The sequence below is a fragment of the Vidua chalybeata genome, chromosome 12, assembly GCF_026979565.1.
Source record: "Vidua chalybeata isolate OUT-0048 chromosome 12, bVidCha1 merged haplotype, whole genome shotgun sequence".
NCBI classification, from domain to species: domain Eukaryota; kingdom Metazoa; phylum Chordata; class Aves; order Passeriformes; family Viduidae; genus Vidua; species Vidua chalybeata.
In genome coordinates this window covers 17,412,642-17,440,488 of record NC_071541.1, presented here as the reverse complement: position 1 = coordinate 17,440,488, position 27,847 = coordinate 17,412,642, and the positions used below count along the sequence as shown (strand labels likewise).

Genomic DNA, 27,847 nt, shown 5'->3' with positions numbered 1-27,847 from the left:
TACTTCAAACACTGAATTTATTACAAAGGTGCATAGAGTTTATGCCATTTGGTTTGAATACTTATGTTTAACCTACAAACAACATACAAAGCGAGGTTACAGTATGTAACAAAAGCAACAATGATTATCTAGTAAATTCAATATTCTACTGTCTTTAATTTCACAAAACATTTCTGAAACAAAGGCACTTACAGAATTAAAAAAAAAAAAAAAAAAAGAGATATATCACAATTTAAAGTCTTAGCTCCCTCCCCACTCCCTAGAGCACTGTGGAGAACAAGTGTGATGTGAAGGCAACAGCTGCTGGGACTGACACATCAGCAATGCTTAAACTGAAAACTTATGGATCATCTCCATCTTTCCTGTAACCATCCCATTCTCGTCAGTATTTGAAAACAAGCTTCAACAAGGCTGCCAGGCAAGAACCAAATAAAATCTGGTCCTACACCTCATTGTTAAAGATGATTAATGCCCTAACAATAAGAAATTAATCACAATCTGATTAACTGTGAAATGGACCATTTTCTTTCAGTAAGTTTTGTAACTGAATTAGTAATAGTACAGCTAAGGCAGTTCCTTGCACCTTAATGACTCATCTTTTCACTTGCATATAGTCATCATTTGCACATATGCACTGATGGAAAGGTGTCCATTTTCAGGCTCCTTAACCCTACCCCTCATCTCCCACCACCACACACAGAGCAGTGGCAATTCAGGACTATCTGTTTGTTCTGTGCAACTTCCACCCCAAAACCTTGTATTTGGGAAAATCTGTTATTGCTGCCACCTTACTTTCCTCCCATCTCCTCAGGGATAATGACTGAGCCATCCTGCCATGAAACTGCAGATTTCCCTCTCACAACCCAAACACGACACTGTGACTGCCACGAGCTGCTCTCTTTGTCACACCAGGTGGGGGACAGGAAGAGCAGGACATAGTAGTAACCTCAGGAAGCCCCACACTGGATGCTGTACCTGTGCTTTCCCTGGCCTGGCTCTACACAGGCTAACAAAGGTGCTGGAACAATCTCTGCCCTCCTTCTCCATGAATAAACACCAGGGGAAGGATCTGTAGCATGGGATTTATTTCTGCAGTTACTCAGTGCTCTCCCACAGAAACATTCCAGACTTCTAAGGCAATACTTCCTCCTCCATACAGAAGACACCATCCTTTTTTGGTTGGTCCCATGTAACATCTGAGAGTTTAATGAAGTTTTGCCCAATTCCTCAGCTGACAAGGCAGGAAAAAGAGGAGGAATACACAGACACAGGATACATGGATACATGCTCTGTAAGTGCCTCTTGGCACCATATCATGCTACTAACTTCAACACTCAGAGAGGTGTAACAGAGGGCACAGGTTGTCATGAACCCCAGTGTAAGAACTTTCAACAAGGTTCTTCTGAAATGCCCTGAAAACTTTCTTTAAAAAGGAATTGGAATAATTCAGAAATAGACTCAAAAAATGAGGAAAAGGAACAAGGCTGCCTTTGACAGCAGCAATTTCCATCCACTCTGTGAGGTAAAACAATGCACCAAACAATAATATACCCCAAATGTAGAATCACAGGACAAATGGCTCAATGGCCTCTCTAAAAAAAGTAAAATCAGTGTAAAAGATATGTTAAAATTATTTCACCTATTATGTCACAGTGATACATGCAAATAACTACATAGTTCTATGAGGATTAACAAAAAATTGCATTTCAATGTTGGAAAAGACAGAATTGTTGAGGACAGTGAAAAAACCCTCCACCTTATTTATTTGAGCAATGAAAGATTCATAAAGCCTAAAGCCCCAGCAGTGTTAACAGTCACGAGGATGCCTCAAGATGTTTCATGACTGAAAGCATTACCTTCTTAAAAATGCATTACCTGGCTGTGACCAAATCCTTCCTTTGCCTGACTTCTCATTCTCTGCTCAGCTTTATGGGAATGTTGAAGACAAAAGGGAGGTTTGATGCCCACTGTGGCCCCTCACCCTGCACATTGTTACTCCAATGCAGACTGGATCTATAAAGGTCTCTAATTCTTACATTCCTGCAAGCTACAGTTCCCACTAGAGACAGTGAAAAAACCCTGAACATTTGAAAACCCCAATCTTCTGCTGACATCCCATCCCTCCTGTAGAAGAATTCCTTCTCTGTGATGAGGCAGGACTGAAAGCTGCCAAGGTACCTCTGCTTAACGTGTAATTAAGGGGCTGATTTTAATTCCAAACTCATCAACAACAGATGAATACATTAATGTACAAGCTGAAGTAAGCTTGTCCAATACTACCCGAACAGGAAATACTCATCCAATAATTTTTATGAAGAATTTTCAGGGTTTCAGCTTTTGATCTATTTGGTCCTTTAAGTGGCAGAGAGTCTGTTGATTTCTAGCTATAACACCTAATGGAGGCACAGTTTATAAACCTTAAAATTGGGACAGAAAACAAGGAAATAACCAACTCATACTATTTAGAACTAGCTCAAAGGCAATTGAACATGGTTTACTACCCCTTACCAAAGGTAAATGTGTTGCAAAACAGGAAAATTCCCTTTTGAATGATAAATGAAATGTATTAAATTGTAGCTTACCTAACAATAGTAGCTTCAAAACAGGCAGAACTTACATAACATGTATCAGGTAGTTTCTCAGAGGTTAAGTTTTTACATTTTAATACTGTGCAAAAGATTGCTACAGCTTTGGGTATTTGACAATGCTCATATTAGACCATTCCTCTCAAAATTATTGCACAGCAAATGGTACTGTGGTCCTGTATTTCTGAAATACTCTTTCTTCCCACTTCTCTAATTGTATCTAGAGCAAAATCTCTTTTTGTATTTGCTTGAGGTATAAATTAACTTCTGCAAGAAAAATACTCCTTCCTTGGAGCATTAAAAAAAGAGAAGATATTGAATTGATTTTCACTCCACTTAAAAGATTTTTGTCTTCCAGAAAAATATAGTACAGGTGCATGGTGTAAACAGAACAAACCATATTTTGAAAAGTTTTGTATGCAGAAGCACAGTAGAAGAGCTTTTCAATAGGTGGGCTTCTGAGGATCCATGTAAGCAGGGTTGTAAGGGGGCTGGGTGGGGTAAGGGGCTCCAGCACCAGCTGCAAAAGCAAAACACAAGAAAAAACAGATTTGTAAAATGTACATTCTGAACTCTACATATAAAATGGCAATTTCTGTTTTGAGCGCACAGCTAAAAGGTTCAACTTAGCCAGTGTCTTAATGGGACTTGAAAACAGCTTGTGCTCACTCATAAAACATCTGCATTTCAGAAGTAAGAGCACAAAAACTTTTGTTCTTGTTGGCTTTGGGGCTTCTTTGATGCTGAGTGTACATGAGCAGCCTTTAAGGGAGAACCTAGTCTAAAAAAAGGAACAGATCTGGCTCAAAAAAAGCACCAGTGGAAGTAAGGGGTGCACATACAAGAGTATATACATGATAGTGTGCTGAGAAAAAAATCACTGGTAAAAGGACTAGAGAAATCATCTTAGGATTCCTTCAGGGAAAATGTTTTCCTGTGAAGTGTCAAAAAACTAATTAAGGAAGTAAAATAAAAGGAAAAAAATATCCCACCACTACTGAGCACATGAAAGAGTTTGACTTATATACCAGATGTGCATCTCTTGGAAGAGATAATTATTTTCTACTGTTCTGAGAAAAGCTGCTCTCAAGTGGCATCTCCATTTTCAGCTCTGTCAAACAGCACAAGTTTGTTCAAGTAGTACCTGATCAGATCCCTGGAAAGTGCAAGTGTGGTTATCTTCTGCTGATCTTGTAAAGTGAGTGGGTTTAGCTCCTGTGTGGCAGAGCAGGTATTCTCCCCTGGCATGTGACCTAATTAACAGCCTGCTCTTTGGTTAACATGCAGGAGAAATGAAGGAAAGAACTCTCACTGTGAGGCATTTTCAGCTGCCAACATGGAAAGTGCTCTGGTATGTTCCCAGAAAAAAAAACAAAAAAACCCAAAACAAAACAACTGTTTTAAAACTAACAAACCAGCAGCAGCCTGAGAAACCAGAGAGCAGGAGAAGTGAAATGACTAATTTATTGTCTCCCTTATATGAGAAAGACGAAGCCAAAGCACTTTGGCATAATCCTGTAAAACCCACAGCTTCTTTGGCATTTATAACAGAAAAACAGAGTCAACAGTCCTGCCAAGTCAGTGTTTTCACATGTGGGGCTGGTTTGCACATTAGTAATGTAAAATTTCTAACTGTTTGCAAATCTTTCACACCATGAAAAGCCATTTTATATTCAAGTTGTCCTGAAAGTTACTTTCTAAGAGCATTATCTACTAGTCAGGACTATACTTTGTTACTTAGAAGGATTACCAGTGAGGTTTGTAAGAGAACTTGAAGATCCTACAAGTAAAAGCCTAGTTTTGGCCCCTCTGAGCAGTCTGGAGCCAATTGTTCAGAGAACAGCTATTACTAGCAGAAGTGGGAATTAGTCATTGCAACAATAAGGCCGCATGAAAACAATGCTGTGAAAGAAGGAAAGCTGAAGAAAAAAGATTCTGATAATTCTAACTGCAAGTTGTCAAGAGACTTCTCCTTCCAATCCCTTTGTCATGGGCAGGGACACCTTCCATGAGACCAGCTTGTTCAGAGTTCCATCCAAACTCACCTTGGACACTTCTAGAGATGTGTCCATAGCTTCTCTGGCCAACTTGTGCCAGGGCCTCACAAACCTCACAGTAAACATTTTTTTCCTAATAACTAATCTAAACTTGCTGTGCTTTAGTTTAAATCCATTCCCCCTTGTCCTGTCACTACATCCTCTATAGACTAGAGCTCACAGATATTAGATTAGAAAGGGAATGTGGAAACATCCAACTCATGTATACATATATATGCATGTATGTATGTTAATTGAGTTTGATTTTAATATTAAATGTCAGCTGAATTAGTAAAACGTTCTACTGGATCTGCTGACAGTCCCACACATTGCCAAACTTTGCCAGTACAGCTCCAGCTCACACCTCCTCTGGTACTGCTTAACACAGAAACAGTGATAGGGAAATTTCCACCAGGCTGAACAGCAGCATCCACTGTAACTTGAGTTTTACGTAATTTGTTTACATTTGTATTAACATAACCACAGAAAATAATAAATGCAAATAAGATTTTCTCCAGAGCAGCTGTCTCTTTAGCTGTTTAGGAGATGAAGAAGCACTTGGTGCTGCCTTACCTGCCACAGTTTCATGGTAAGCTGGGGGTCCCGCCGGCTGCATGGGGTAAGGGGGAGGGTACTGTGCAGGGTACGGAGCCACCGGCATCCCCGGCTGGGGCTGCACAGCCACGGGCTGGTAGCCTTGGTACGGAGCTGCTGGGTAGCTGGGTGGCACTGCTGGTTGCTGGGGATAGGCAGAGTGAACCACTGTCGTGGTGGCAGTGGTGGTCACCACAGCTACAGGCAAGGAAAAGGAACATGGTTAGTGCTGCTGGTCCCTAAACAAAAACCCCAAACAACTCCCAGACCCCCCACATGGTGGGATGGAAGAGAACTTCTAAATGCTCAGAAAATATTCCAAAACATCTCTCTGCAACTTCACATTCTGAAGTGGCTTAAATGCTTATTTTTAGTATTTAGGTATTGCAACTTCTGAGCAGAGTATTTTCGTCTCTTGTAGAAACACAATTTCACAGGAGGAATTAAAAAAAAATCCTCTTCAAAGATGTGAAAAATAAAATAAATTTAGAGCTACTTACGCCGTGGTCTTCGACATGCTTTGTACAGACAGCAACAGGAACAGGTGAGGCACAGAATAATAGTAATGACAATTACTGCAAAGACAGTAACTCCAATGGCAGCAAGGGCTCCAAAACTGCAAGACAGAGACCACCAGCATTGGTAAGAGTCACTCCCTAACCAAACCTGCAGTAAACACATTGCTCCACCTCCAATCTCTCAGTACTTACTGGACTAAAAAACAACTGTGCAAGGCAGTGCTGCAGGAGGTCAGGTCTGCTAAGCCAGAGGAAGCTGAACCACCCCTGACAAGGGGTCTTTGGTCCCTCTCATTTTAGTCTGTGACTATTGTTGTTTTAGTGTGAACACACAGGCTCAGAGCATGCCCACCATGAAGCACCCCATCTGTTGGGGTGACAGCAAGTTCTTCCCACATTCCCTAAGACTTCTCAGTCCCAAACTCAAGACAATCTCAGCCCTGAACAGATTCTTGGCAGGTTCCTTGGCCTCTGTAAACAGAGGTTTTAGAATCCATGTTTCACACAGTTAGGAAGAACTGAAATCCTGACTTTTCTGCAACGGCAAGTATGCCAGGCTATATTATGGGATACAAAAACACTGCCTAAAACTCCCAAATTTATTATGGGAAGACCAGAGATTACAATAGCTTTTGACTTTTGTGATGAGCACCAAATGATGGAGACAAACAAAACCAGTTACTTCTCGAAGCTTTACAAGTTCTATTTACACACAGGGAAGAAAAGGTATCAGAGCAAAGCCAGTGACAATTCCCTTTAAAATGCTAAATGAAATTATCTGTTTCCTACTGTCTGAAATCAATAAAACCCATCTTTCATGGAAGCCAAAGTCTCCAGCACTCTTATTTCTTAGAAAACACACCATGCATCAGTTTTGGGAACAATTGCAGGAAGTCAGTTTTAAAGAACAACAAGCTCTAAAATAATGACCAGAGAGCCAGTTTCACATCCATCCTGTTTTTGTTTGTTGGTAGAGATTTTGGCTACAGAGTTCTCTTTGGGTTTTTTTTTCCCTGCTCAGTTTCCTGTTAACAGCTTTAAACAAAAAAAAAAAAAAAAAAAAAAAAAAAAAAAAAAAAAAAAAAAAAAAAAAATCTCCATAGCATCCAGCAATTTTCACTTGGCTACCAAACACCCATCAAATGTGAAAACTGCATTTGAGTATCAGTGACACTGGAAGGTAAAATCACTGACAAAAAGAATTGCAAAATGGTTTATCCCTAGCCCAAATTTAAAAGACCTCAGTGTCTTCTAGGGCAACTTAACTCTTAGTAAGCTGAGCACTGGCAAATAAAAAAGGCTCAATTTAAAATGCATTCTTTCCCCTTAAAAGAGGGTGCATCAATTTTATTCTGTTTCTGCAAAAGCTAGAAGAAAAAGCTTGAGTCAAATCTCTTTCAAAACAATGATTTTATGAAACTGTAACTGTATCTGACTTGAGCACTGATTTGTGAAGCACTAAATACAGCACTATGGATACAACCATGAAGTACTGAATGGGATACAGGAAGCAGGAACTGCTGCAGCCTCCTGAAGTCACAGGAACCACGTCAGAAACACTGATTATGGATTACTGCAGCACAACCACAGGATGTAAAGGTGAAAATAATCTGTTGAGGAATACATGCATGTTTTGCCACATTTATTTGCACAGAACATTTTTGAGATGCTAACCTAAACACACACTTCTAAACACCCAGCTTTTAAGTGCCCTCTCATCCTCATGAGCACTAGCTTCACTTCAGCACAGTAATTTCACAGCCAGCTCATCACCATCCAAAAAATCCCATTTCTTTCAAGCCTGGTGTAAAAAGCAAAATACAAATGTGATTTCAAGACAAGAAGAAAAGAGAGAGAACTGTACTCAATTGATTCATACACTGAATTACGATCCTGATTCCAGTGTTCTCAACAAACAGCAAGAACACCTGTGACAAACTACAGATACCTTCAGAAACTGCAGGACAAGAAATGCCAGCTGCAATTTCTGATACTTGTGGAGCAGCCAACAGCTTTTTCCTTCCTCTTGTTTCCACTTCTGGACCAACCCTGAAAAGAGCTCTCTCACTAGGGAAGCTGACATTACTTCCATTATACACAGTTACTCTCCAGCAATAGTAGCAGAGACAAAGCAAAGAAGTCTTCTAGGTTTTTCCGTGGGTTTTTTCCCCAGTAAAGGAAAAACACCTTTTTTGTAGTGAACTATGCTAAGGAAAGAAATTCTTATGTCAAGGAAAGAAATTAGGGCTGACAAAGACAACTAAAATTCTTCACTTGTACAGACAACAAACTTCTTAGAACTTTAGCAAAGGCTGGGCAGAATCAAAGATACCAGAAAAACTGAGATAAAGTGGTGAAATATTTACTCATCATAAATTACCAAGCACAGCAGGAAACTGGCACAGCCCCCTTATCTTTCACAACTAAAATTTCTGGTATGAGGAGAGAAAACAGCACAAGCCCATCGGCAGCCAAGCTGATGGCCATCAACAGATAAAAACACCAACCACGGCCTCCATTTGTTTATTTTTAATAAAGTCTTCTGCTCAATGAAGCAGGGATCTCCTATTTGCTACCTCTAATAAGGAACGCAACAAAAGCAAAGCTAAAAAACCAACACACCATGTCCCCATCTTCACCAAGTTGTTAGAGATACCCTGTGCATTTGCATCACTTGTGTCCTTGGCAAAATGACACAACCATGACATAAGGACATTCTGCACCCATCTTTTGAAGAGTTAAATGGAGACACATGTTTGAAGTGCAGGCGTGTCAGGTATACACGTTAGAGTTCTGTGTTTGTGTGTGCAAACACTGTGATCCACTCCTACCCACTGAAACACTGTCTGACTGCTGCAGACCAAAATTATAAGCTTTCAGAGACAACTAAGCAAGTAAAATAACAGAGAGGAGTTAGCTCTTCTCACAGTTCTTTAAGGAGTGTAACAAATTATTACTGGGAGGCATTTTTATCACCTGCTTCACAGCAGATAATTTTCCTGCCAGTGCTTGGGCTCCTGCAGGCTAACTTCTTAGAACAGCACAAAGTAGGGAGACATTTACAGAAAAAACAGTAAGTGCAGTGAACTTGTAATTCATGTCATCAACACTCTCTTTCAACACTGGAGTTCTTCAAAAAGATTTTTTTTCCTAAGTATTTTTATTGACAATCAAAACTAGCAATACTCTTTTGGAATTTCTGCATGGACAGTCACTACCTTACTGTAATAATGCCTTTTTTACTGCCCAAGGAGTACTGACCTGAGCACTTCTTGAGCATTTAAGTGATATCCCACTACTGAAAAAGGTGCAGGAAGGCTTCCACTAAGGGATGATAGTCAAGTGAAGTCAGAATGGTGCTCAACATGCATTACTCAGTGAACCTTCTAACCTTCAGGAGACAACATATAAAGACTCTCTTGCAGTGTATTAACTCTCTTCTTAGACAAAAAATGCTTCATTTGATTGCTTTCACCTGACAAATCTGCCTAAAGGGCTCTAAAATACTTGGGAAAAGCCATATTCACATTAAATGATAATTTAATTACCGTTAGCATTGTACATAAATGAAAAAGAACAAACGTGAGGGACTGTTGCTTACAGATTCTTCCCCTGAATAGTTAACCATGAGAAACCAAAAGCCAACCGAAACCAAAAGCACACCTGACCCCTGCATTCTGCAAACAAACGTCACAGTGCAGAAATCAGGGTGGCCACAGCACCAGCTCAGAGCGCTCTGCTGGCGTCAGTCACAATTCAGGTTTCCAGACTCCCACATTATATATACCATAGTCTAAATAAAGCACAGTTATAAACAGCTTGAGCTCATTCTCTGACATTTCCTGCTTCTCTCTCTTCACAGAAAAGCAAACTTTTGCCAGTGATTTCATAAAAAACAAAATCAAAATCAAACCTAACCACAGTTTTACTGCAGCAATGACAAACTGCAACTTCTCATCAAATGTAAGAGAAAGCAAATATGGAGAGATTTACTCCATTTAGTAAAAATGGAGAGATAACGTCCTGCCCTTTCCTACCACCACCTCTCTCCTGCTTTGCCCTCCTTAGCTATCCTCTCACCCTTGGAAAGCACTGAAGTGTATGTGTAATGAGAATGTCTCACAGACTCACCTTTAAAGCTGTCTAATTATTCAAAATATTTATCAGCTCACATAAAGTGAGTTACTTGCCTATTTTAGCCCTTTCAGGACTGAATGAGATGTAATGGACACCTTAAAATGTGAGAACCAAGACCAGGATCTGAATAATACTATTTGTAGAAGTTAATTCTACAAATAAATGAACAAGGCAGTTGTTCATATTGGAGATGTCGATCTTGAACAGTCAAATGGAAAAAAATGTAGAGTTTATTTAAAGCATTTTCAAATATCAAAGTTTTGATTCCAACAATGTATTTTAAACTCTTCTTAATAGACTCACTTAAGTCAGTGACATTTTGTAAGCTGATACAAAGGAAGTTTTCATGTATCTATGCCTTCATGTGAGTAGGACACACTAAAAATTTTGTCTTAATACAGAAAAAAGTATCCAAATGAACAATGAGACCACCTAGTTATGAAAAATTCGTTTAAGCAGCCTTTTTATTGTGCAAGTTTTAATCTATTCCAAGATTTGTTCCTTGCTTTGAGAAACACATTGACAAGGCTCTTTTCAAAAGCACTGCTGCTTTTAAAAACAAACATTTACAAATAGTGAGTTATGGCTGTAACATGGGGTGGTCTGGAAAGACTTCAAAAGATAATTCAGGCCATTCCTAAAAGTGAAATAAAAAATTGAGTATATGCATGTCATTCCTTACTGCTCCAGAAAAGGATCCAGTCCCCAGAAATGTGATGGAATGGTAAACATCCACGTTTGCCCTGACTCAGGTGTAGGGCATGACCAAACAAGTCCGCAGAGAGAGATGCTTAACTAACATTTCAGTCACAGCCACACAATGCCACATACTGCCTGTGAAGTTTAGCGGGAAAATAATCCTTTTTCTTTAAAAAAAAAAAAAAAAAAAAGCAATATTAATTCCCAAGAGCCTTTCAGAGGGATTAGTTTTTACAACTTTACTAGCAACACACTTCCTCAGTTTAATGTTTTAGCATAAAAATTCAGAACATAAGAACCACTTTCCTAAAGAGGAAACGAAAAAAAATTACTATTACTCAGAAAGCAATCTCACAAGAAAACATCAGCCTGATTTTAACACTTGCAAGAGGGACCAGCCTAGTTTAGCACACCCAGGAGCTTCAGCACAAGCAGACAATCAGAATACACACCACAGTTAAGCCTTCTAGTCCAGGTGCAATCACAGTAATTGCTGGTGCAGCCTTGGCCACCTCATCAGAAGAGGATCTCTACATGATCAGGAAGTTTCCAAGTGATTCTTGTGGTAGGCAACAGGCAGCCTAAGACTCAGTCTGAGTAGCATGGTTTCAACTTCGCAAAATCTTAGTTGTTTCATCAGACTGGCAGGTTTGAGTAACTGCGAAGTCATTTTAGAGCTCTGCAATGCAGTGAAGTGTGGATTGGAATTGTGCTGTCTGGTGTTTCAGACAAATGTTAATTCAGTTAGCACTTCAGAATGTCCCTGCTGGGGTCCTGTGAAAAGGGATTCACTTTATTTTGGCTAACCCCTCAGAGCAGCTCAAGTCATCATTAACTGCAAACTACTCTAGCAGGGACACATATTAAATAAAAACCCCTAAAACTCAGCACTACTTTCCATAATTCTTTCTGGGTACTCTCAAAAGGAGAGTTTGCAATAGGAGCCCCAGCAAAACAACCCCTTTGTTTACCTGCAGTATAAACAGCCCTGAGCTGCATCCCCCAGAACCCACAGCTGAGCACAGCCCAGGGACCCAGCCCTGGCATGAGAAACGAGCTAAAACAGCAATAATGCCATGGGAAGCAAGAAACTCTGCAACTGCCAGAGTGCTATAGAAAAAGAGAAGGCAAGAGTCTTATGGGAGGAAGTTTGCTAAATATGTGCTGAATGGAGCCTTTAGCTGTTTGTTCAAATAGGAATCTGATGTGGATTACTTTAAGCCCAAAATAATAAACTGCAATTTTATACACAAAGACCTACTGGAAATAAAGCTAACTACTATTTTTGAATATTATATTTACATTTTTTTTAATTCTCCTTTTTTTAAAAATAACATGTTTAGCACAACGTGTTCATAAGCAGCCTTTATGAGAAAGTGGCAGGGAGGCAACTTCCTGGAGTTTGTGGTCTTACTCAGACATCTGACACCCTGATCCAACAGGTTATTATGGAATATGTATACAAGCATCTCTTCTTGGTCCTTAAAGAGTGTACTTGTACTAAATATGTCTATTTATATAAATTCCCTTGTAATACATACTAAAAATACAATTTCCCGGTGAAGTTTGACAGGAAATCTATTATTGTACACTTTGTAGAAAACAGAGAGTAATTGCTACAAGTAACTGATGCATTAAAATATGCACATAAGGGGAAAAGCCAAGGCTGCATTCAGAGGGACTCAAGTCTTTCATCACAGTGCAAGAATTAACACTGCAGCTTCATGTAGGCCCCCTGATAATTTTCAGTCCACTGGACCCTCAGTATACAAACTGTCCTTAAACACAATTAAAGGCATTTGCTTCTGCAAGTGGTAAATAAACTTTAAATGTTCCTTTTGTGGCAAAAAGAGAATGTAGAATGATGACAGATATTTAAGGCAAACAACATGAGTCAGCTCCCTTCCTACCACCCACTTCAAGGACACAGGATGTTACCCCCACACCCAAATTCGAATTTGGCAATGGGAAGGATTTTTCTTAGATGGTTAATTGAATTAACAGAACATGTTTAACTGAAAAAAAAACCCAAACCAAACAAAAAACAACTAAGTGCGACACAAAACTTTCCCACAAAAACTGCAATATTATGAATTTACCATAGTAATTCTAGAAGCAGATTTAAGCAACTAATTGGAAACTAACTTGGCCAAAGAGCTAAAGTATTATTTTTTCCTGGCAAATTGAAACCTGGTGTATGACTTGCCAAACACACTGGAACTGCAGTAAAAGGAAGTTTGGACTAGGTTACACCTACCTGCTTTGCCTGCCTTATAACCCAGCTTTTATAGGAAACACACCTTTTTCTTTACCCACATTACTCATGTATCATCCCATATATAAAATTTCCAGACACTGCGTTCAGGCAGAAGCAAAGTTTAAATTAAATTAATTAATTATCCTGTACTACTATGAACTGACATTCTGCCCTACATTCCCCTTCTCTTCTGGAATATTACTCATCCAGCACAATGAGGATCATCAAGTAAAATCTAACACTGTACAAACAAGAACAGACCACTGCAGCAGAGGTCACATCTGGCCAACCACTACTTCTTTTAAATGGCATTGATTATTAACGAGACCTTGACCAAAAGAGTTACAAAAGTGACTTTGATGACTAGTGCCTTTCACACCCTAAAAAAAAAAGGAGGTTTTAAAGTTTACGTCTCAGTGGAACTGAGAGCCAGAGATCATGCTAATAAAAAACAGAGGTGTATCACATCAAAAAATCAATGGTATAAAATGTTTTGAATACAAAGATTTTGTCAAAAGGCCAATCTCTACACAATTGGTAATTTCCTGAAATTAAAGTAATTTGTTCATTTCACAGAAGACCCTACAGCTGCAGTTTTAAAAGGCTGGGCAATTTGAGGGTATTCTCCTCCTCCCATAATACATCTACAAACACAATCTGTGGCAGATGTATCCAGCTACATCTCGGGTCATGGCTTTTTCATGGCAGTATATGTAAAAGTAGAGTTGGAGCTACCTTTGGAACTCACATGCTCAAAGTTTTACAGATCCTAATAAATAGTCATAATGCTCTTTTAAACATGTTTTTAAAGAATTCTCTGTTTCTTGAGCTATAGGATCCTTCTCTGAGGGCTACTCTGCCTGCAACTTCTCTCCAGGGTCAGCTTGTATGTTAAAAATTTACTGTTTTCAGAGTTACACAGTGGCACAGCAAAACCCACAGCTAGAGGGAACACTGTACCCTGGTAGGTACCTACAGCCAGTGAAGCACACAGCCACAGGAAAATTAACTCCTGAACAAAATCCAAGTGATCAATCCTGCTGTGTGTTTGTATGCTCAGGCTGTTTGTTGCTGTCACACAGCCCTCTGTGGTGAGCAGGGCACGCTAACCCAGCTGTGTACATATGCCTCTTGCACCAGGGCATCATTTTTCAACCTCTCCTTCCTGCCTGGCTTCTGAGGAAATGAAACCTAAGTGCCTATAGCAGCAGAGACCACAACTCCTAACTCTCTGCCACCTTCAAGCAACTTCTTCACCAAGAACACAGTGAACACAAAACCAAATGCAATGTAAGTTACCAGTGCTAATTGTGCAAGCTGATGTTTACTCTTCAGGCTAGTAAAAAGCATAAAACATTTCTTTAAGTAGCTTCAAATCCAAGTCTCAGTTGTTTCCAGACAAGAAGCTTACATTCCTTGGTGAGATTAGCCTGTGCTTGAACAGGAGCCTCACAGAATGGGCTGTATGCAGTTTAACCCATTTATTACAGAAAATATCAAGGATCAGCACTGGAAAAGAAATCCTTTGCTCATTAAACAGAGATTGCTTACATTTCTAGAAGCTTTTTTCCAATTTTCATGGAGTCCTCCCTCTGGAAACATTCCACACCCACCTGGACTCATTCCTGTGCGACTTGCTCCAGGTGACCCTGTCTTGGAGGGGGGTTGGACTAGATGATCTCCAGAGGTTCCTTCCAACCCTAACAATTCTGTGATTCTGTAATTATCTTCATTTCTTTACTCTCTTACCACTGGCAACCTATTACACATCCTGGAGTACTGAAATACACCAGAACGTGTGAACTGGAGTCCCTGTTAGTGATAGCAGGAGAGGAGAAATGGGCATAGCTCAATATCACAGCATTTTTGACCTTGTCTGTGGAGAAAATATAGGCTTGAAAATATCTAAACCAGACAAAGAAAATCAGGATAACCATATCTTTCACTGTTAGAAATATGCTGGTTTTGCCAGGTTAGCCTGTAGCAGCCTATTGCAGATGCCACATTTCAACCAGGCATGGATTTTCTCTGTATCACAAAAGGACAAGGAAGCCACAAGACAACACATGGCTCAAACCCCAAATGAGCACATCCCCATCCAACAAGGCTGGTCCGTCTCTGCTGGCCAAAGCTTCCCAGGAAGATGGACATTCTGCCTCCCCTTCTCATAAGGAGGAACAGCCTTGCCTCAAGTATTACTGTACCTATTACACAATCTGCTGTAACTTACAGGCAGAAATTAATTCAGAAACAGAGCCAAATTAATTATGTACACAGACAATGTGAAGTTTTGTTTCCAATTAGAGAAAGCCCAGTATCAGCTGCCCCAGCTACATTATTTTCTTCTGTAACTCTGATACAGATGTTCTGAATTGCTCCACCTCCTTAAGTACTCAAATACTTCACAATTAGTTGAATTGTGGTTATGAGTCATCTAATTTCCTTTTCCAGTAAGGGTCACTATTGGAAAATTGGCATACCAAGGCTAAGTAATCACATTACCAATGAAAATAATAACAAGTTCTGTCCTGATGAATCAGTGCTCTGCTTTTTGCAGTTTCTTAAAATAAGAATACTACATACAGCAGAATGAAAAGGGGAAACCAACTAAATTAACCTTATTACTCACAATCCATTTTTGAAACCAGGGTAAAGCAGGGGAAAACTCAGTAATCCAATTAAAATGGGGGGGAAAAATCCTGAAACACCTTCCAGTAGTAAACCTTTGCCACAATGCATTCACTAGCAGCAGAAATTGGAGAAACCACTTATGGTCAAGAAAAAATGGTGACAAATTTATCAAGTTCAGCAGTATGAAACCTGTGCCTACACCCTGACCTAAAAGCTCCACATGATCTTTAAGGACTGATCAACAAAGTAAAAGGCCTGAATCTCAGTTAACCCTGACTTTTATACTTTTCCTAGAATGCTTACATTTGCTTCCAAATGCAGCATTCTGGGAAGCAAAATGCTTTCAAGTACTTAGAAGTGCATTATTAACACACTCCAATGGAGTGTAATTTATTGTCTTTAAAATGTCTGAAGATTATAGTTTATGGACCTCTTGCAATGTGAAATACTCTTAAAAGGATTGCCCAAAATGCACGCCTGCCTCAACAGCACCTGATACTCAATAGAAATACTAAAAGACATTAATATCAAAGGATGATACTAAAACAAAACCTACTGAAAAATGGTGCTTTGCTTGCATTTCTGCAGAAGACCTCTGCAGAAGGTCCAGAATAAGACCAGAATAAATGCAGCAAAAAAGTAAAAGTACAAGCAAACTAGAAATTGCTCAGCTGGGCAAGACAACGAAGAATAAACAAACATTCCACCAGTAGCCCTTCCCTAACCCTGTCCTTAGAATTAGGGTGTAATTGTGGCAGGACTTCCAAGCAGGGAGAAGAAACACCCAGATCACACAGTCCAGTAGCAAGTCCACAGGTAGTTTGTAACTCACCCTCAGAAAGGGGAAGTTCTCTTAAAAAGACAGGATTTGTGAGCAGTGTGCCAGGGTGGTAACTCAATCTAGAAATCAGCCTGATGTAAGAATAGGGAACTAAACACTTTCTGACCCATAATACCAGAAAATCATCACCTCCTTCTCAAGGGCAGTGTCAAAGGTAATATTTGCAACTCCTAAGAAAGAACAGGGCACTAAAGGAAGTTGCCCTTTTTGCTTTCTGTCATGTTACAAACTGTTCAAAGAGAATGCTCATCTTACTGGAGATAAAGAAATATTCTGACATCAGCCCTTCTCTCCACACAGTGAAGAATTAAACTAACATAGTCATCAAGAAATAAGGCAAAACCTGCCTTTTAAAAGAAATTGGCACCGAGAGAGAGGGTGGAGTATACCTTGCAGGCAAGGAAGCAGGACGACTCTTCCAGAAGGAATTCAGCTTACTACTTGGTTAAAAAAGCATAGAAACCTCCAACACAAAACCGCGGGCACAGTCTGTAACTAAACAAAAACCTACTTGGTGTCCCACTGGCTGCAGTCACAGATGGTGTCACTCACTGCAATTCCCAGTATTGAAATGGGACAGCTCAGTCATAAGTCATTTTGGAAAGTTCTAAGATGTGTTTTTCTTCCAGAGTCATATCCAGGTGGCTTTTCAAGGACAGTATTCCTGTGAGTAATTTCCACCTTTCTAATAAAATTGCCTAACAACAAGGTAAGTTTGATGTCAAGTCTAGGCCTTTGCGCAACACTATTTTTTTAAAGCTGCAATGTAATTGAAAAGGAAAAGAGAAGTCACCTATCTTCTCATGTTGAGACATCCACAGTTCTCTTTTTAAGCATTCCACAGCTGAAAACAACGATAATTAAAACTATTTAACTGCTCCTTCCTAAATGTTTTTTTCTGTCATTTACAAAGAGCAAGCCCTGACTTCAAGATAAGGCTCATGCCTGCTGTACCGGAACCACCACACATCTGAAGACAGAAGATCAGCCTAGCTGAGAAGGGGCATCCCTCATCCAAAACATTTGTTACATTAAATCCTCCTCCTTGTCAGAGAGACCTCGCCAAAAGAGACCAAGGCTCCAAGACATCCACGTACCCCATTCACACCACCATGCCAGTGCCTATTGCCTTTAGCGCGGCTCCTTCCTGCCCCGCAGGTGAAGATGTGCCTGGACATACACAGCTCGGGGGCTCCACCCGGCTGCGCCGTTGAGGGGGCACGGCCCCGACCCCCGCGGGCGATGCCGCTCGCACGGCCCCGCTCACAGCCGGTACTGACCCCGCTCCGCCGGAGGTTCCGGGAAGGCCGGGCGGGTTCCCCCTGCAGCTGTCGGGGTCCCCCCTGCAGCTGTCGGGTCCCGTCCCGAGCCCCCCGAGCCCCGCCGCGCTTACCCCATGCTCGCCGCCGCCGCTCGCCCCGCGCCCGCCGCCCGGCCCCGCGCACGTCACGGCGCCCGCACCGCCCCTTAAAGGGGAGCCCCAGCGCCGCTGCCGCGATCCCGAGTGCCCAAAGCTATGCAGAGACATCCATCAGCCAGAGCTCAGCGTCACTGCGCGCAGCTCGGGCGTCCCCAGCATAGGAAGGACACCGAAGTGTTGGAGCGAATCCAGGGAAGGCCACGATGTGGATAAGAGGGCTGGAGCACCTCCCCTAAGGAGACAGGCTGGCTGAGCGGGGCTGTTCAGCCTGGAGAAGAGAAGGTTGTGTGGACACCTCCCAGCACTTCCCAGTGTCTGAAGGAGCTGCGGGGAACCGGAGAGCGGCTCTTTATCAGCAATTGGAGTGACAGGACAGGGAGTAATGGGTACAAATCGAAAGAGGGGAAATTTAAGTTGGCTCTTAGGAAGAAAGTTTTTACTGCGAGGGTGGTGATGCGCTAGAACAGGTTGCCAATGGAAGCTGTGGATGCCTCAATCCTGGCAGTGTTCAAGGCCAGGTTGGATAGGCCTTCAGTAAGTGGGACATGTGTCCCTGGCCATGGCAGGGGGAGGCTGGGAATAGATCATCCTTAACGTCCATTCCAACCCTTTAACGTTCTGTGATTAATGCCTGCCCTCTCTTCATCATCTTCTGCACTGTGAAAAACTGACACATTTTTACAGCAGGACTCCTGTCATCACCAATATAGGCTTAAAGGAATTCACTTCTTCCCAAGATTGAAACAGATGGAGAAATATTGATAGAAATTAACTGCAAAAGATGCTAGAACACCAAGGAGATACTTCAAACAAAAGCAGATTTTCTTCCAGAGCCACTATGGATTTTCTGAGTACAAAGCACAGAAAAATGGCCATAAACTAAAACAGAGGATGTCCCACCTCATAATGAGGAAGAACTTCTTTATGCTAAGAATGGCAGAGTACTGGAAGAGGCTGCCCAGAGAGTGCATGGGGTCTCCCCTCTGGAGACATTCAAGTCACCTGGACACATTCCTGTGTCACCTGCTCCAACGGACCCTGCCTTGGCAGGAGGGCTGGACTGGATCTCCAGAGGACCCTTCCAACCCCAGCTGTTCTGTGATTCTGTGCTAATGCTTCAACCTCCTGTTCAGCAGGGAGGATGCAGATTATTATATAAAGAGACTGTTATGGTCTAAATAGCAACATCCAGCTTCTTCCTCAGGTCTCTCCTTCTTCCAACACACACACAGATTTTGAGTGCTCCACACTCTTAACACACAAATTAGTATTTCTATTTTTGTATTCTAGCAGCACAGAATCATGGAATTGTTTAGGCTGGGAAAGATCTTTAAGATCACTGAGTCCAACTGTTAACCCAGCACTGCCAGGTCTACACGTCCTGATTACACAATGAAGAATCTCTACACAAATCCCATTTTAAAAGCTTGCATAGCTTACCTGAGGCTGGAAGAAAAGTTGAAATCATCGGGATCCTGAAAAATCTCCGAGTCAGAGATCCTGTAACAAGCGAATTCATCTCAAAAAAAATGAATTTATTACTTATTCAAGTTACCTAGCTAAGTTTCAAGTGCTTATGAAAGGTAATGTACACTAAAAGGAGAGATTCTTTTTGTTGCCTGTGGTGCTAAAAGTATGGATTTGACAATAGCCTGACAGCACTGTTCCAAGGCAGTTTTGCAAAATCCAAAACCAAATAGGCCATACATAGATTTGGAGCAGCTGTAGATAAATGCATTTACTGCATTAGCCCCAAGTAACTAAAGTTAGTCAGTGATTAACAACAAAAATCAACAAATACAACTTTTTACTAAGCTCACCTTCACCATTAACTAAGCTTAGTTTCACCCAGGTATGCTCTGGGGATACCCAGGGATGACACAGGCATCCCTGCTTTGGGGAGGAGAAAGGAGCAAGCACAGCAGTTTGTCCACCAAGTGGGGCCATATTCTCATCCTCTACATGGAGAAAACAAAACACCAGTTTTATGAGGGGTTCTGTTACCTTTAATCTGAACCAAAGGCAGAACAGAAGTGTGACATTTCAGTGTCACTCCCTCCTCCACCTGGGTAAGGATCTCTGATAGTCTTTGCACCTACACTACCACTGCCTCCAAGGAGCAGATCTGTACATTGAACAAGTCCTCTTATGCCTGGGTAAAGGGGAGTGAGTGACGTTTGCTTTCCCTGCAGGAATGTGGGTGCTCTTCTGTGCTTCACAGAGACAACATCAAGCTCAGGCCAGTGTTTCACCCCAGACATCCTTCAGTGGTTAAGCCCTGCCTGAGCCAGGTGCAAGATAAGCAAGTGGCTCAGCTAAGTTTGCGCTCAACCAGCCTCATTCATTCTCCACAGCAAACCTGGCAATTTTCCACATTATCCACTCCGTGACTACAGTAATAACTCCACAATAGGTGGTTTTAGAGTGTGTCCTCTCTGCTCCTTTGGGATGCCTTTCACTTGGTAACATTCTCCATCTGGAGCAGGTACCAGTGGTACCTATCTGGTGTCCTTGAGCATCCTAAAGTGTGAAGTTAAGCTTTCAATAACAAGGACTTTCCACATGATATAGTGATACTGACAACGACAATCATTTTAACAAACATCAATGTATATTGTATCAGGCCTTGAAGCCCTCCCACAAAGGTAACAAAAAATGCATATTAAAACTTCATCCCAACCAGTTGGTGGACATGAGTTTCCTCATTTCCTCGGTGATCTTCTTTACAGCTTCCAGAGGGTCTTCTGCATCAGAAGACCTTCAGAAAAATTAAACAGAGTGTAAGTATTTGAAAATTATCAAAATTATCAAGAACACACATATCAGTTAATGCATTCATTTATCCAGCTCATTGTTCCCTTTCTACAGGTAAGTAACAAGCATTAATGTTGATCCCTGACAAAGCCTGATAGAGATCTAGAAGGGAAAGGTCCTTTAGGAAGATTTAACCATTAAAGAGTGTGTTTTTGTCACTTGATGACAGAATTGTAATGTGTTGTACACATTCAGTTTGCCTCATAACTTTTATTAAGCTGATTGCACTGGAATTTCAGTTCATCAAATTTTAGGAATACATTAGAGCAGCAGTATCAATCCAGACAAGATCCACAGCAGAAATCTGTGGATTTCTGGACAGGACAGGATTGTGCAAGTTGTACTTTGCCAAAATAACCAGTATATGCCTAACAATCCTCACCCAGAATTGAGAAGAGTTACAAACCAGTAGTTAGTAAGTAAAGGAATAATCATACAAAGTCTTTTTGTCATCCCAACCAGACCACCTAAGTGAACATTTAAATATGCTGAAAGTACTTGGGTCAGGTCTTACAAATCGAGTATTTCCTTTTGTGTACAGCAAGAGCAAATACTTACTTCTTACACACATAGTATCTCATCTTCATCAAGCACCTCTATCCAAATGTTCACACACACATAAGGACTAAACTGCATGAAAATGCATAAGATGCTGGTGTTATTTTCTTCACTGTATCTGATAGTAGCTATGAAATTACTGTAAAGACTCAAAGAGCAACATGAATTGCCAAAAAGGTTAAAAACACCAAAAGACCCTAAAATCAGTTAGAATAAAATGTTAAATTTTCCTAGAGATTTGACTTGATGGAAAAGATGCAACACCACTGCATTCACTGCAGGTTTGGATTTCTGAGTGATTTGGTTGTTTGTACCTGTTGCTCTGTTTACCTCACAGAAAATCCTAATCCTGATAATCCATTGCAGAAAACAGAGATGTCATACAACAGATTCTTAGAAGTAAAATCAGTCCAGTAGCATTCCCACTGCAAGCATCACCTGGTGCAGCTCCAGTGGTAATCAGTGGGGATGTTCATGTACCAGGATAGCTCCCTTAGGGAACATCCCACACTTTTCAGAACTGCATTCCTTAAGAGACTGACTGTTTTCTCTGTCTTTGCCCTTCCAAGCCTGAGTAACTGCACCAGAAGAGTGGCATATTAAAAGCTTTTAACTGCCACAAAAAATACTTCTCAAAGCTTAAGCAAAAATCATTTCCCAAGAAAGGCATCACTTCATTTTTCAATGACAAATGCTGCAGTCAACTGGTTTTCATTCATCATTTTCCTTCCTATCAAGACATAGCCTGATATCTTGCTCCTAAACAACACTCCATCCAAAAAACTCAAAATCCTTCAGGTGTAGTTGTTCAGAGAAAGCAAACAAAAAGAGGCAAAGACAATATTTAAACTGACTTTAACATCTGAAAATTCAGTCTTCCATGGCATTAATAAATACCTGAATACTGTTGCTTGGAATAAAACACAGAACTTTTCCAAACAGTGTTAGGATGATAACATAAATGCAGGTCTTTAATTGACAGCCTTAATGGTGCGCAATATGGTGATATGCACACACAATACAGTATTTCTACATTTTTTATAAGGTTGATTAGTATACCTATCAAATATTGTCCAGTTAGAAGAGCAGTTGGTTAGGTAATTTCCCCCTGGGTTCTGCCCCATTGGAGCTGCCCCCAATTCTTTTTTACCCTACACTTTACTGTGTCTACGATATAAGCTGCAAAACAAAGTGTCCTTGCTAGCTAAAGGCAAGACTAAACAGAATTTCAAGAATGTATAAGTAAGGGTTTGGTAAACTATGAAGGAGGACAGGAAAAGTACTAGAAGTTAGAACTTTATATTAACAGCCTACAATGTTGCAAATACATTAAAAATATATAAAAAGCTAAAAATATTTAGGTGTCACAGCCAATGATAAAAAGAAACACAAAAATCTTCTAAGAGTTTAAACATAGAGAAGAAACAAAAAGGAACTTCTGTACCCATAGCACAGTACTTTTTACAGATTTACATATGCTTATACATGGTCGATCAAATTTTTCTTCTGCAGACACCTAATGCCACCTGACTCCTCCCTCCTTCCTCTATCCCTAACAAGGACATGACAGGTAGCTAAACCAATTCCAAAGTACTTCGTGAAATTACACAGCAAGGCAACCAACAAAATTCCTCCCTTCATCTCACAATTGTACTACTGCAGCACAATAAAATAACAAGGAAAACCAAAGGTCTAGGCCAGTTCTCAGGTGGCTGAGCTGAGCAAACCAAAGAATTTGGTGCCTCTACTTTGTTCCTCTCTTCTGCCATCAGCTGTGGCACCCACGAGACTCTTCCTCAACTGACTGAACTCTTCACCTCATCAACTGATGGTACTTTTTTCTCCAGCTGGTCTTCTGATGGTTTAATTATTTGAATCACCTGAGAACAGGTACAGTCCCCACCCAACCCAACACAATCCAGTTACTGAGGAGTTCCTCCTATCCTGGAGGGCATCAGTGTGATGATTTCACACCATCAGTACCACACAAAACCTTTAAAGACTGACCAAATTCCATCTCAAGAGCAGAGCTGCCAAACTCTTCCCACCCAGTCCTCAATCACTGCAATAAGTTCTAACTTCCCCCTATTTATTCAAGAGCAACTTAGGTACAGTTACAGCTATAGCACCTGCGTGGTGAGTCAGCTTAAAGAATCCTTTTTCGAGTGCTCATACCTTGAAGTACTTAAAGATAAAACTCTGACCAGGTCAGCCACAACGATTTCAGCTGAGCCCCCCCAAACAAACTGTGATCCTGGACTACTCTGACCAAGTCAAATGTCTTCTTGCATTTCACAAGCAACTTTTCTGCACAGGTTTGTGCAGAATTTGATCCCTCTGATCAAGTGATACCACTGATATATAAAATACAAAGAATGCTTCTCCTTCTCTGAGACCTCACCAGATAAGTTCTGTAATCACACCTGCTCTTTCTAACGACAAAGCTGGGGAAGACCACACGGTCCATCCTCTAAGCACAATAACAAAATAGCAACAGATAGGGCTGCTGAAAAAAAATTATCAATAATAGCATTTTATATATGAACTCGGTCATCAAACAAGCTTACATAAGTATGCTGTTTATGTGATATCATCACTTAACACCTCAGTGTTTTATTATCTTCCAGTAAAAGGGTAGAATTTACTGTGTTGGGGGTGAAAAAGTGAAGGTTTTTGACTGGATGCTTCAAGAATAACCCGCAGCCACTTTAGTACATCATTGCATTACCTTACTTACCAGCAGGCCCTATCATCAGGTGGGGTCCCACAGCCACTGCTGGCCGACACCACGGCTCGATACAAACCCACCGAACTTCAGCAGAACTTTTCCCTCATCAGGACTTTCCCCTCAGCGAACCCAAATTCCACGCCAGAACAGCTGTACGCGTGTGTGAAAAATGCCTATTTTATGATTGGCTTTACGCAATAGTTACAATGAATATTATATGTGTAATGTTGGAAAGTTATGCTGTATTAATTCTCTCAAGTTGTGTGTTGAATGTATTTTTAGGTTATAACACAATGTTAAAATAGAAACTATACTATGTAAGATGCTTTGTAACTATCTCAAGAAAGAGATGAGATAATCAAGGAATTCTTCGCACAAGGATAACAATTACAGAAACCCCTAAATCTTCCAGAGGAGAGGAATTTATGGCTTTCCTTATCAACAGAAACGAACTTCTTCAAGCCTGACTTAGACTCAAAGGCTCCTGGGAATTAACAGAAACTTTTTGACAAGTACCAGACAAAGTTCTTGTTTTAAATAAAATATATGCATAATCATGAAGTGTTTTGTATATGCAACAGGCTATTGCTTTTAAGGTTATTCCTTTGTTCACAAGGCATGCTTGTCGTGGCTTAAGTGCCCGAGAGCATCCGGACGTCCGTAATTCTTTGCTTTTTATTGTCTTCTAATTGTCCTAACTCTAAATTTTTATTACTCTAATTGTATTACTATTTTTATAACCATTTTATTATTATTAAACTTTAAAAATTTTAAAAACCAAGTGATTGGCGTTTTTCACAGCGTGCGTCCGCCGCCGCCCCCAACACCCCCAACACCGCGGCTCCGCAGCCCCAAACACCACGCGTTCCTCAGCCCCCCAACACCGCGGCTCCTCAGCCCCAAACACCCCGCATTCCTCAGCCCCCAACACCGCGGCTCCTCAGCCCCCAACACCGCGGCTCCTCAGCCCCAAACACCCCGCATTCCTCAGCCCCCGTCCCGACACAGGCGGCAGAGCTGAGGGGGCTGAGCTCGCAGCCTGGGGTTCCCCACGCCGGGGGCTTCGGCCGGGCCTCGCCGGGGGATATGATCACGGCTTCCGAAAGCCACCCCGGAACCCCCCAACCCCCCTGAGTGCCGGGGCCCTCCCCGCGCTCACCGGCCGGAGCAGGAGGAGGCGGACGAGGCAGAGGCCGAGCACGCCCCCACACAGCGCCGGGAGAGCGGCCGCGCCCCGGGGCGCGCAGGGAGGGGCGGCCCGCGGGAAGCGGCAGGGGCAGCAGGCGGGACGGGACGGAGCGGGGCGGGACAGCGCTGAGGCGTTCCCCAGCCCCCGGCCTCAGTTCTCCCTTCCCCACTCCCCGAGCCCTGTTCTGCGTTCCCCGGCTGCGGCTCCCGTTCCCCAACGCCGTTCTTTCTCCCTGAGGGGACACCGCATCGCAATATCACAGAATCATTTAGGTTGGAAAAGTCCTCTGAAGATCATCGAGTCCAACCTGTGACTGATCACCACACCGTGGCAACAAGTGCCACATCCAAGCTTGCCAAGGTGCTTGTTCCCTGAATGAATCACTTCTGTCAGCTTCTAGCTAATGGAGTTATGTCATGCCCTAGCCTTGGAAAGCCAAGCAAAATACAGAAAGGCTGGTGAGAAAATCCCAAGTACCAGAGTTTGGCTTGGAAGGTGGTTGGTAAAAGAGGATCGCTGGGAACACTCTAAAGGCAGGAGCTGAAGGAAGCACTCACTCCCAGCAGTGTCACACACCTAGTATTGTAGGAGTTCTGGGAAGTTCAGGTTTCTATCATGGTCCTGAATTGCATTTCAGACCTGAATTCTTCAAGGCTGGATTTCAAATTCCTTTTCCCTATTCTGATTGTTGTCCAGGCAGGTTCCCTAGTGGACTCTGATGCTGGCTGAGGAAAGGTTCTGGCTGCCTGGGTACTCCACCTGAGCTCATAGCCTGGTCTGTCTTCCCCTAGGGACTGCTCCTGCCTCTGGATCAAAACCTGTGCTACAGCACTGTTGCTAAAAACCACCAGGATTGATGAAGCAGCCCCCTTCTAAGTTTCTGAGGGTAAATGGCCTCTGCTCCATACTTCCCTCTGGTTACCTTTTTTTCCTTCACAAGACATCCTCTCAGGCCTTCCAGAAGGCATCTCAAGGAGAGGTTTCAGTCTCCCCTACCCTACCTGCTTCCTAGTATATTGCAGAATCTCTTGCTCACAGGAGAGAAAGCTCAGGTGTGTTAGGAGATGACTTGGGAGCACTGACAGAGGTAAATGGTCAGCAATCCAGAGGCTGGCACAAGCCACTTGCACACTGCACCCTTGTTTATTTCAGGTAAATTCTTCTTCTGTTTGGATCCAGTTGAAGAGCCAGGACAGTTTCTTGACCATGTTTTAGATAACAGGTGCAGTGTATGCCAAAGTCTTGGGTAGGTCCAGACTTGTGACTAGGAGGAAGATCTGCCAAGTTCAAGAGCTTTCCCAAGGTGGTTTCTAGGAAAAGGCTATTTCTTGAGCTCCACCAATGCTATAACCAAAAGCATGCTATAACCAAAAACATTGTGGATTGTTTTCCATACCTAACCTGAAGGTTGTATGTGAGCTCAAGAACTGTATCAAGTAGGTTGTTGTCATATTTGCACACAAGTAAACATTGACAGAAGTGGAGAAATTCTGTTGCTTTCCATAAGTGAATTGTTCAGCAAGTCTACATCTCCACGGTGCCCGAGGGTCTGGTGTTAAGATGGAAAGAATGACTGAATTGTGTGGTGTTGTGATTTCCCCATACCTTAGGAGAGACTACAAAGTTATTGTTTCTCAGGTAGAAACTTTTACATTTCAGTGAGTCTACTGTAAGAGGCCTGGGTTTAATAGCAAGGAGAAGCCGCACAAGGTCAAACTTCACGACATAGAGCATTTTGTTCCAGTGACCCAGTGTAATGGTCCTGTGGCCAGATACTTTTGTCAGGCCTGAGAGAGTCTCCCAGTGCACTTTATTGTGCTGGTGAAGTGGGGTCAGGGCCAGAACTGGGGCACAGTGCATGGCAGGTCCTGCAGTGGCATCTGGGCTGCCTGTGGGGATTCTGGGCCCAACGCTGCAGGCTGGAGCAGTCTTGCATCCACAGGGGCCCAGGGGTGCTGGAGTGTCTGACACTTTCTGGATCTGGGGAGACACAAAAGGACCCTGATGGCAGCTGGCTGGTGGTGCTGGAGCTGCTGGAGTTGGGTGCCAGCAAGCTGTTGGGGTGGTGAGGCCGTGGCACAAGTTGCCCAGAGAAGCTGTGACTGCTCCGTCCCTGGAAGTGTTCAGTGCCAGACTGGATGTGGTTTGGAGCAATCTGGTCTCGTGGGAGGTGTCCCTGCCCATGGCAGGGAGGTGGAATTAGATTATTTTTCAGGTTCCTTACAGCCCAAATCATTCTGTGAATCTATGTTTCTATTTTGAAAGTGTCAGATGCTCCAGTCCATGCTCCCTGGGCCCATGTGGATCCAAGACTGCTCCCATTTGCAATTCTGGACCCAGAATCCCCACAGCCAGCCTGGACACCGCCACAGGACCTGCTGTGGACTGTCCCCCAGTACTGGCCCTGGTCCCACTCCACAGGCACAATAAAGTGCACTAAGAGGCTCCACGCTCACGTGTCGGCTTCCTCCTCCTCCTCCTCCTCCCTCTCCAAGGGCAGCGTGCGGGGTCTGGGCCAGAGGGTCGTTGTCTCCCTGGGGGTCGGCAGCACCTGCCCTGGCCTCCCCCGTGCGGGCTGGCCTCGGCCGCTTGCCCACCTCCACGGCCGAGAGCTTCGCGTCTCGGCGGCCCCGACCCTGCTCGGTTTCCTCGAGAGAAGTTCACACGAGCACCGGGGGGGCTCTCTGCCGCCGGTCCTTCCCCGGGGCAGCGCACCGCGGCGCGGCCCTGCTCGAGCGCGGGGAGAGTCCCGCCCGTCTCCCAGCAACGCGTCCCGCCCGCCCGCCATGGCCCTCGCGGGTCGCCGTAGCGGCGGCGGCGGCGGCGCGGCCGGGCCGGCG

At 42.6% G+C, this 27,847-nt stretch overlaps 2 protein-coding genes across 5 annotated transcripts in view; one reads left to right on the top strand and one right to left on the bottom strand.

Moving 5' to 3' along the window:
- On the bottom strand, positions 1–27,810 carry SHISA5 (shisa family member 5). 4 transcript variants are annotated; one of them, XM_053953374.1, is made up of 7 exons: positions 24,978–25,066; positions 21,091–21,162; positions 20,399–20,476; positions 19,159–19,218; positions 5,716–5,831; positions 5,195–5,413; positions 1–3,105 (listed from the first exon to the last, which is right to left on the bottom strand). In XM_053953374.1, the coding sequence occupies exons 2-7, from the start codon at positions 21,117–21,119 to the stop codon at positions 3,029–3,031; spliced, it is 579 nt and encodes a 192-aa protein (XP_053809349.1). In that variant the 5' UTR covers positions 21,120–21,162; positions 24,978–25,066; the 3' UTR covers positions 1–3,028. The 4 variants fall into 4 exon arrangements, with proteins under 4 accessions (XP_053809349.1, XP_053809348.1, XP_053809352.1 ...); XM_053953373.1 differs by lacking the exons at positions 21,091–21,162; positions 24,978–25,066 and adding an exon at positions 27,605–27,810; XM_053953377.1 differs by lacking the exons at positions 21,091–21,162; positions 24,978–25,066 and adding an exon at positions 25,315–25,381.
- The window catches only part of RNF123 (ring finger protein 123), a 47,738-nt gene continuing 47,662 nt past the window's right edge, over positions 27,772–27,847 (top strand). Inside the window, exon 1 of the mRNA XM_053953370.1 lies at positions 27,772–27,847. The gene's annotated coding sequence lies outside the window, so the exon portion shown is untranslated.